Source organism: Hevea brasiliensis, chromosome 9 (genome assembly GCF_030052815.1).
Source record: "Hevea brasiliensis isolate MT/VB/25A 57/8 chromosome 9, ASM3005281v1, whole genome shotgun sequence".
NCBI classification, from domain to species: domain Eukaryota; kingdom Viridiplantae; phylum Streptophyta; class Magnoliopsida; order Malpighiales; family Euphorbiaceae; genus Hevea; species Hevea brasiliensis.
In genome coordinates this window covers 20,043,224-20,053,491 of record NC_079501.1, presented here as the reverse complement: position 1 = coordinate 20,053,491, position 10,268 = coordinate 20,043,224, and the positions used below count along the sequence as shown (strand labels likewise).

Here is a 10,268-nt window from a genome sequence, read left to right as displayed (position 1 = left end):
TTTTATATTTATTGATTATGATATTTATTATTTTCATCATAAGATAATTTTTTTTCCCGGACATCATAAAATTAATTATTTTTCTGAATTTGTATGTGTTTGCGTGTTAAATAATTTTTCAATAATTAAGTGTGTCAATAAATTATATATATATATAGATCCCAATATAAATGAAGTATAAATGGGTTTTTGTGATTTGTGATCAGAACAGTTGCGCAGCGAAAGTAAGGAACTAGTTCCTTGACTCCACTGTAAATATTGATGAAGTAATGGGAATGATATAGTTGCTCATTCTCTGAGAAAAGAGAACACTTACCTTCATTATTTGACATTGACAGGGAGTACCATTTGCCAACACCTAACAGGTATGGTTCGCCATTAGGTTTAGTTCCCTGTCTTATAGTTTCTTATAAGGCCCCAACGCCGAATCTCTCATTCGGCTCCATTGCTATGCATTGCAAACAATATTCAATTTTGACCCAACTTTATAGAGAATGATTTTTAGTCCATGAAGTTAGAATGTCACAAATTAAATTTTGTTAAATATTGAGAATTTAATTCTGTTTATTGGTAAGAGAGTTTTTATCTACATAATTAAAAATTTTTTTATAATATAGTAGTTAAAGTAGTAAATATATTATATTATATTTAAAGAGAATTGAGAATGACTAATTAACTATGACTAATTTGATATAGTGTGAATTCTCTTAAATGTAATTAAGTTTATGAGTAATATAATTTTAAATTTATAATGAATAATTACTTTTTATTAATAATAGAATATGGTATACCCTTAATAAAAATGATGAATCATATAAATATTGATATTTTTTTTTAATTTACACGTTTATAATATAATTTCCACACATGATTAAAGAACTCATTTATATTCTATTAAAATAAGCAATGGCAATGAGGCAGAGTTCACTCCTCATCCTCTTCCAACAAAAAATTAGGGTTAGGGTATAAACTTTCTTGTTTCTGGCCATTTTTTTTATTCTAATTTATTATTATACAATATAAAATTATTTATTAAAAAATTAATTATAAATTCGAAATATGTTTTAAATATTTTTATTAAATTATAACATTTAAGTATTTAAAAATATAAAAATAAATTAACTTTTAATAAAAATAATAATAATATATTACCATCAGGTGGGAGGTGGAGAGATCTTCCTTTTATCATTGCCTTATACAATGTCAAGATAAGAGGAAATTGATGAAGTGCAAGACGAGTCGAGTCAGTTTGAAAAATTTTGCTATCCCTATATTAGAAGCAACCAAATTTTACGAGCTAGATGGGAAAGATGAGAAGTAATGGTAAATATTTGCAGATCTGGTAACTGCAGGGCACTGCAATCCAAGGTGGGTGGGTTTGCTGTTTGCAGGTCTTTCCACTTTTCTAGAATGAGATGCCCACGTAAAGTGAACATTAGAATCAAGTACTTCCCCAATGTTCCCATATCAACTCAATCAAATTCAGTGAGAGGCTAGATAGATAGGTACTTCATCTTTCGCAATTTCATGTAAAGGTGAATTTAGACCTTGCATCTGTTTATTTTTACTATTGCTGCACCATATTGCTTTTTATATGCACAATGTGACATAGTTTTCATGCTGGGATGGAATTCACAATGATCTAAGAAAGATGGGTTTCTTTTACCGAACTTATAGTGTCGGCAACCTGCATTATAGAGCAACTTTCTAATCAGCACATGGCATCGGTATCACGTCCCACCAGCAGTAGTAATGGGGAAGCATTCTAACAAGTGGTTGTGAAAGTGAATGAACTTTGTCTGCGCTTGCTATATGAGAGAGAAGCCACAGTCATGAGGGTGACTGCAATTTGGTAAGCATGTAGCAATTTCACTTGGCAAGACTACATGCCTATGTAGAATCCTGCTAACATGCGTGTCTTGTCAGTATTATGAATTTAAGACTAATTCCCCTAATTAAAATAATATCTTATGAGCCTTCCTTTTTATCGTAATTAAAAAAGTCAATTTTCAAAGAATAATTGATGTTATTTTCCTATACACTTGTAGCTCTATTTCAAAGAATAATTGATGGATGGTTGCATATGTTGCATGGTTAGGGTGGGCTTGCAAGTGAGGTTGTGATTGGGACCATATGATCTTTGCTAATGTAATAAGCATCAGCAAGGTGTTAATTAATTTTTCAAGTTGGAAATTTTATGCCCTCCCAACAACCGACTAAGCAAGTGAGGCTCTTGTGTTTTTGATCTGGTAGGTCCTAATTGCCATTTACCTCTTTGTTGTCTTCATTTTCTGGGTTTGCCTGTTTTTGTTCAGGCTTCCATTCCTCTTTTTCTATCTCTTGTAATTTGGGTCCAATCAAAGTAAGCTCTGAATTCTGAGTCCAATGTTTAACTAGTGTTCAGACTTGTGTTGGGCCTTGAGGGAAGGATGAATATTCTGGTATAAAATAACAAAGTTTGCTGATGAGAGAAGCTTCAGGGTATTATGATTAAAAATCCCAAAAGAAAAGATCCAAGAAAATTCAGGACCACGAAGCTGACAAGATGCATTACCAAACCACAATTCACTCACCACCTGAGAAGATAATCTGATTCAAATTAACTACCACAAAATAAAAGGAAATTATTCGTAGTTTATCTACCCTCAAAAAAATGAAGGCTGCGGTTTATCCCTTTTATCAGGACTATGAACCCTATTCTTAGAACACTGATTTTGATCTCCTGAACCCTTAATCCCATTTCCACCATATATGTACATATATAGACTGACCTTGTGCCAGCCTGCAAGTGTCAATCATAACACAAAGGCAACAACAACAAAATTTTTAGAGTTCATTCTTTCTCGACCTTGTGAGATAGAGAAATTGTACTGTGTTTGTTGTTGAAACAGAAATAATTAATAATCCCCTTTACAAGAAAAAAAAAGTATAAGAATGGTGTTCAGTGGAACGACAGAGAAATGCAAGGCTTGCGATAACACATTTCATTTCATTGAAATGGCAACAGCTGATGGCATCCCTTATCATAAGACTTGCTTCAAGTGCAAGCACTGCAATGGACTTCTTGTGGTATGTATATACATAAAATTTATAGCCTTCTTTTCTTATAATTCTCATTTTTATTTTCCATTTCAATGCATATTTTTATTTTCCATTTCAATGCATTCTGATAGATTCTGCTGTTTACAATATTTTTGTTGCAGACCAGCAGCTATTCCTCAATGGATAGAGTCCTGTACTGCAAACCACACTTTGAGCAACTGTTCAAAGAGACTGGCAAATTATACAAAGAAATTCTCATATAACCCTTCTCTTTTCTTTAAATTTCTTTTATGTATATTTCTTCAATATGGTATTCAATTTTTCCTTCAATTTGTGGCTATTCATTCGGCTGGAGAAAAGAAAATGGACAGGCGCAGATGCTTTTCGTGTTCCTGATTTTTCTTTGTTATGGAAATGTCCAGCATTTTTCTTACAATTGAGGCTAATTTCTCTTCTTTGCAGGCAAAGGCTCCTAACAAATTTTCCACCATGTTCTCTGGCGCTCAAGACAAGTGCGCACGATGTAACAAAACTGCATAACCATTAGAGAAGGCTTATACATAATTTTATCTATAGTTTTGTGTTATATATGAAATAAAAATAGACGCTAAATTTAAGCAAAATATTTGTAACAGGTGAGTGTTGAGGGAGAATCTTGTCACAAGACATGCTTCGGGTGCTCTCATGGGTGTTGTTATCTTACACCCTCATCCTATGCTGCTCTAGATGGCATTCTTTATTGCAAACCACTTTGCTTAGTTATTTAAAGAGAAAGGCTCCTACAATCATATATAGGTGAAGAAAAATGCAGCAGATACACCAGACGAGATGGAGAAACCTGAAGCAGAAGAAACCAAAGCAATACCAGAATCAGAACCAGATTCTGAGGAAGTTCATGAACGAAAGCAATCATAACCCACAAGAATATAAGCTCCATGTCAACCATGAACATTTTTGTTTGTGTCCGGTAGGGGCAAGATGAAAGAATTGTTGAAGTTATTTAATTTATTATGGCTAGAAGTTTCAAAATGATAGTCATGGTGATTCAAATGTATTCCTGCACCATGTATTTGGAGGACCTATTGTTTGATTATGATTTTGCCTTCTTGAACTGAAATGAGTGTAGCTCATTTTATTTTCCAATCTTCTCTTGTTTGATTATTATAAAACTATACATACTACAGACAAACCGGTTTTTAAAGAAATGTATGATTTATTTCGGAATTAAAATTACATAAATATAAAATATATAAAAAGAAATTACAGTCCCTGTGAACCAAATAAAAAAAAAAATTCAAAATCAAGCAGAAGATATGAAACCACTTAAGAAGCATCTAGCTAGGATGGCGCCCTAAAATCCATCCACATATGTCCATTATACTTAATTTTCCAGATTCCCACCAACAACTTTTCAATTCTAAGCATGATTCTAGGCCTTTGTAACGATTTATGAGCTTGAGACGGATTGCCCAAAAAGCCAACAAACAAAACAACTAACTGTCAACTGCAAACTTTGAGCAACAAAACACATTTTCTTTGGGAGCAACAAAACACATTACAGAGTTCTGCCTCGTGCAAATATCCTATTTCTTTGATTTGGTTCACCTTGTCAACAGGCTTACATGCGTCATAATTATCACATTTGGTTTAAATGTGAATTCTATGGTCGTAATAAATTAAATGATGTTGTGCATGAAGTTCACATAAAGTCCACCCATATATGCATAGGCATCGTCATAAAAGAGGCTCAAATCTGCCTAGAGCAGAAATGTGAATGAGAAACATTAAGCAGGAAGGTTGGGGAAAAACCTTAGATATATGAAAACAGCAGATCAAAGAAGACAATCATATATAATGAAAGTGAAACCACAGCGCACACATGCTGCCAGAAGAGGAGTGCTGAAGCCTCTTTAACTGCATAACCTCTCAAGCTTGCTACAGCTCCCAATAAAATGGCACTTGGTGTTGTGTATTGCAGCAGAAGCACAAACCTGTACATTTGGTCGTCCTTGGAGATTAAAATATTCCATTTATCAGCTAAGTAGATAACTCCAATTCCAATTACAGGAAGCACCAAAAGCCTTGCAACAATAATGCCAATTGTTGTTCGAATACCAATTTTCGACTGATTTGGACCTTCAGCAAGCATTCCTCCAAGAATAAGCATAACTGATGGCACCATAGCCTCAGACATGATATCTAAACTGTCTGTTATAAATTCAAGTGGACCATCAGAACTATATACAAACTTTTTAACTGCAGGAATCACTCCGATGACAATAGCTAGAAAAGAAGCAATAGTTGGAGGCTGAAGAATGTGATGAATTGGTGTTTGCTCAGCAACAATTTTAATCTTTCTAACCATCCCACGCTCTGCTAAGCACCTAATGGATATGGGATTGTTTTCACTTCTCTCATCTCCGGCCTCTTCTATTGCATCAATATCAGGAACATTTCTTTCATCTCCGGCCTCTTCTATTGCATCAATATCAGGAACATTTCTTTCATCTCCGGCCTCTTCTACTGTATCAAGATCAGGAACATTTCTATTTGAAATTCTAGATATGCTATTAAAAAGCCTTGCAATGAAAGGTGTCTTGCTATGTTCAGTTTCTTGATCTTCCAGTCCTGGCCATTCAGCTTCCACAAGGAGTGGCCTGCTGTTATCAATAGGCACTTCCTGAATCTCTCCCCCTTCATTAACAATCGCATAGTACTCTAATGGCGGTTCCATCATATGGTAAACAAGAGTATAAACAAGAGCAACAGAAACCCATTGTGAAAAAGATGCATAAGCAATACCATTCTCAGAACATTCACTTCCGAACGGATTATCAGTACTATGGCACACTGATGTAACTATTGCAAGTGGGATATTACCCGTGTTTCCAAATGCAGTCATAATTATTGTGAACCGAAACAGTTCCTCCGGCGGCCGACATATCAACGCCACCATGTATCCCAATATGCAACCAATTGTAGTACTAATGATTACATTAACAGGAATGAACCACCAGCGAACAATTTTGTAGAGAGTAATGGATGGACCCAGATCAGTGAATATCAAGCAAGGCAAGAACAGAACAAAAACAAGCTTGCTAAGCTGCTTGAAAGTAGCTTTAGGAACGAGTTGGACTTTGGTAAGAATTAAACCAAACAGTGCAACGGTGATAAGTTTCAACAGAGGCAATATTGCAGATATCGCATGTTCTCCAGATTTTACCTCTTTGTGTAAGGCAAATAGGACAGATTCCCCCATTTTATTTATTCTCTGCTTTTCTGTGATTGTATTTCACCAAGTGAAAAACAAATCAGCTTGAGAATCAACAAAGACTTATAATATCACATCAAGAAAAGCAAGAACTGAAAGTTCAAGAAAATGGTCATAATAATGGTGCAATCTTTGAAGGAAATCCCATGAACGTGAAAATAAATTAAAGAAGAGGAAAAAGAAAAAAGTAAGATGTGGGTTTTACTAGAAAAGAAGATCTCGATGATGTAAAAAGATAGTAAAAATCTCAGTCATGTCCTTTATAACATTGAAAATCTGGCTTTCCTCAAATCATAACATTGACATGAAAATTTGTCTCTTGTGACAAATTTCTCCACGTCATATCGTCATTAAAGAATGCTGAACCACTCTTTAATTGATTTGGTAATATTTAAATGGGGATTATTGCTGATGTACAAAAGATATCAAGTCGTGGATATACACGGCACTGACAAAAATATACAGCAGTTGTAACGAAGATCAATTTGATGGACTTGCAGTGTTAGATAGGTTGAAGTTGCGGATAGGCTTCCAACTGAGATCAAGGGAATTTCTTCCCTCTACCTAAATCACAAATTTAAGAAATGAGATTCATATATAAAATCGGTAGAATTCATCAGGTTTTAGTAATTTTTTTTAAATCATAAATTTGGTAATACTAAAATTAAATATAAAAAAAAAGTTTTAAAACATTGAGCTTTGAATACTCATGTTTCAGGCTTGCGGCAGATCAAGTGGCCCATTCCTCAAAAGCAATTATTGTATGTGTAGTTTGCTGGCGTGGATGCTAAATCTTCAATATCTACCAGTAAACGAGAAAGAAAACAAAACTCTAAGACCTTCTGGTCACTTCATGCATGAATGCGACGGATTCACCTTGGGCCCAAGAGGGCATTATTATAATGATAATTTTTTTTTAAATATATATATATATATATATATATATATATATATATATATATTTTAAATGTTAATGGGTCTGGCCTCCCCTGTTTTTTTTTTTTAGATATATTAGTAATTTTTTTAAAATGACTATAAGTTCTTCATTAAAATTTTAGTAATTATTTTTTCTTTATTAGAATCTTTCCTTTAATAAAATTTTTTATTTTTTTATAATATTAGAAGTTAAAATACTTTTTTCTATTTAATTTATTATTTTAATTAAATTTATTTTTCATAATTATTTAAAAAAAATTAAGATAAATTAATAAAACTTTTTGATTTTAAGCTATCTATATATTTTACGTTCAATAATTTATTCTTTTAAAAAAATTCAGTAATTTATAATATTAAAAATTTATTGTATTTTTAAATTAATAATAGTTTCATATAATTTTTAGCAAGTTAATTTATTTTAAAAATATTTAAAATGTTTATTTTATCACTATATTTATTAAAATTTTTATTTTATAATTATGAAACTATACTATCAATTAATCATTTTAGAATTATCACCATTCATTAATCGATATATTCAATCGATATTTAATTAATGAATTGCATGTCCATCATAATGAGAACAAATGATTTTTTTGACTCACAAAAGATATTTAAAATATAGATATATAGAATTTAAGTAAATAATATTAAAATTATCCATAAAATTGTGATATTCATAAAATTAATTAATTTTATATGTTTTGAAAAAAATACTTTTCTTTAACATAAATGAAATTATATAAACACCATCTATAAAAATATATTAAAATGCTCAATTGAACAGTGATTTCTAAATTTTTTTGGTCAATGTTGAATCACATAATTGCCCTTGAAAGTTGCACTGCACTTTGTCTTTTGCGTTTGCTCTGCAATGCATGTTATTTTCTGTGGGTCCTATATCCGAAAGGTCTATACTGTGCATCGACGGTTGAAGTAAGCTTTTGTCTCTTATATCTATCTGCCGTACACGTTGTTCCCGTGGGTCTTTGCCCCATGCACTGTGACCAAAACGGCGCTGTATGCAGCTTATCCTTTTGCCCTTACTCTTGCTTTATCTTGCCTGCTAATTTCTTGTTGTTCTCATTAATATATATGGGTGTCCCATTTGCTCATGTTTTAAAGAAAAGCATCACATTAATATTCAAGAATATCTCTATAACCTCGCATCAATAATCTTTAAAGTATTCATGAATGTAAATATAGCAGAACAGTTCTATTTGGCTACTTCTTAACAGAGGCAGTTGTGAGGGGCTTTTGGGCTTTTAAGCAGCTGCTCAAGAGGCTTGAAGCAGTGTGTTAACATTCAAGAGTATCTCTATGACACCATATCAATGATCATTAACATATTTATATGAATATGGATATAGATGATGGTGATCAAGTCCTATTTAGCTACTTTTTAGCAAAGCCAGTTGTGAGGGGCTTTTATTGGTCTTTTAATCAGCTGTTAATGAGGCTTGCTTGCTAAGAATTGGCTTAGCTTTCATTCTATCTCAACCAGCGTGAATCTCGTGTAAACAAAGTTCAAGGAGGGCTGTTTAGTCTTTAGCCCTAGCAAATCATGCATCACAACATATGTAGATTTCTGAGGTCTCTGCCAAATCTGCTGCATATTCTTTGTTGTCAGTTGGCCTTGGCCGATTCCCAAGGTCATTTCATTTGGCTGCCCTTAGCTGATCAGCTGAGCCCAATTGGCCGCCCCCAGCTGATCGGCGAGGGTCTTAGCAATGAGCCAAATATTTCTCACTTACTAGCAAGTTCAATTGTTTGTACCCTTAAAGGTTTCAAACAATCTCTAATTCTGTTTCTTTGCTACCGTTTTCTTTGCCATTTTTTTTCCCTCAAATCATGGTATCTTTAATTCATTAACGCTGCTAACTTTTTTTTTTTTTTTTGCTTGCCTTTTGCTCCTGTAGGCTCTTCAAGTGGCTGTTCGTTTTGGAGGTAGTTACTTGCTTTAAAAGTTTAGGTTTTTTCTTTTGTATTAGTTTCTTTGGTTATATTTTCTCAGATTTTAGCCTTTATTCAGCAGCTTTATTCTGGAATGTTTCATTGTCTCTTAAATTCTTTTATATGGTCATGTATGGTGACCATGTATGTTGGGTGATGAGGATTTTGCTTCTATGGCCATGCCTTCTGCATGCAGCTTGCACTGTAAATAGATATTCAGCTAGCCCTTTTGCACTGTAAATTGTGGCTGTGAACAAGATGATGTCTTGCATTAGTTTTAACTAATGGAAATCACCTTATTATTGAGGAATATAAGTTGGATTCTGATTTTGGATGTCAATTAGCTTTGGCTTAGACAATGCAGTCCTGATGTATCTGTGTCTGTGGATGCCTAATTTTTGCATCGATTGTGCTGTTTCTGCTCCGCATTAGCAATAATCAGAATTATGACATTTTCAAAGACAATATAGAATGATATGCTCAGTATGGTTGTCTTAGAATAAATGAAAAATGCAAGGAAGCTACCTCATTGACATACGCAACTCACCGTGACTCTTCACAAGAGAAAATAGAATTCTTTTTTAGTTTATTGCTTATTGCAAAGAAATTTAACATGCCTGTTTTGGCATAAAAGAGTTAACAAGATCATTTTATTTTTCAGCAGTAGGGCTCCTAAATGATTGGCTAAGGTTGTGTCTACACAAACCACATATGTTATTAGGTTGCTCACATGTTACTGAACAAGAGGAAAAAGAGGTGGGAGGATGTGGTTTGCTTACCCCATTTTCTAACTTTTTTTAGCTTATGCTTTATGCTGTATGCACTTGCTGCAAAATTATGATTCAGAGTTTTGAGGGGGTGTCCCGGATGTGATTACTTGTTTTTTTCGATGATCCTCGCTGTTTTCTTCTTTTGTTGCCGAGGTGTTTGCTGCGTTATACCCTGCATTCCCGACGCTTTTCATTGGATCACCGGGGTTCCCTTGCGAATGTTGAATAATTATTGTTTGCTTTACTTTTTTCCCCACTCTTTTGTTCACCTGCATTCAGTGATGGCCATTCACCTG

At 33.5% G+C, this 10,268-nt stretch overlaps 2 protein-coding genes across 4 annotated transcripts; one reads left to right on the top strand and one right to left on the bottom strand.

Moving 5' to 3' along the window:
• The first annotated feature begins 1,511 nt into the window (after positions 1 to 1,511).
• LOC110647062 (LIM domain-containing protein PLIM2b) lies at positions 1,512 to 4,185 on the top strand. Of its 2 annotated transcripts, none has more exons than XM_058153326.1 (4): positions 1,512 to 3,069; positions 3,204 to 3,291; positions 3,506 to 3,554; positions 3,678 to 4,185. In XM_058153326.1, exons 1-4 carry the CDS (start codon positions 2,935 to 2,937, stop codon positions 3,679 to 3,681), a joined length of 276 nt encoding a protein of 91 aa, XP_058009309.1. In that variant the 5' UTR covers positions 1,512 to 2,934; the 3' UTR covers positions 3,682 to 4,185. The 2 variants fall into 2 exon arrangements, with proteins under 2 accessions (XP_058009309.1, XP_058009308.1); XM_058153325.1 differs by having other exon boundaries at positions 3,506 to 3,565.
• A 654-nt stretch (positions 4,186 to 4,839) lies between these two features.
• On the bottom strand, positions 4,840 to 6,550 carry LOC110647052 (protein PIN-LIKES 2-like). Of its 2 annotated transcripts, XM_058153324.1 has the most exons (2): positions 5,558 to 6,550; positions 4,840 to 5,512 (listed from the first exon to the last, which is right to left on the bottom strand). In XM_058153324.1, exons 1-2 carry the CDS (start codon positions 6,299 to 6,301, stop codon positions 4,853 to 4,855), a joined length of 1,404 nt encoding a protein of 467 aa, XP_058009307.1. In that variant the 5' UTR covers positions 6,302 to 6,550; the 3' UTR covers positions 4,840 to 4,852. The 2 variants fall into 2 exon arrangements, with proteins under 2 accessions (XP_058009307.1, XP_021656403.2); XM_021800711.2 differs by having other exon boundaries at positions 4,840 to 6,548.
• Positions 6,551 to 10,268: the final 3,718 nt, after the last annotated feature.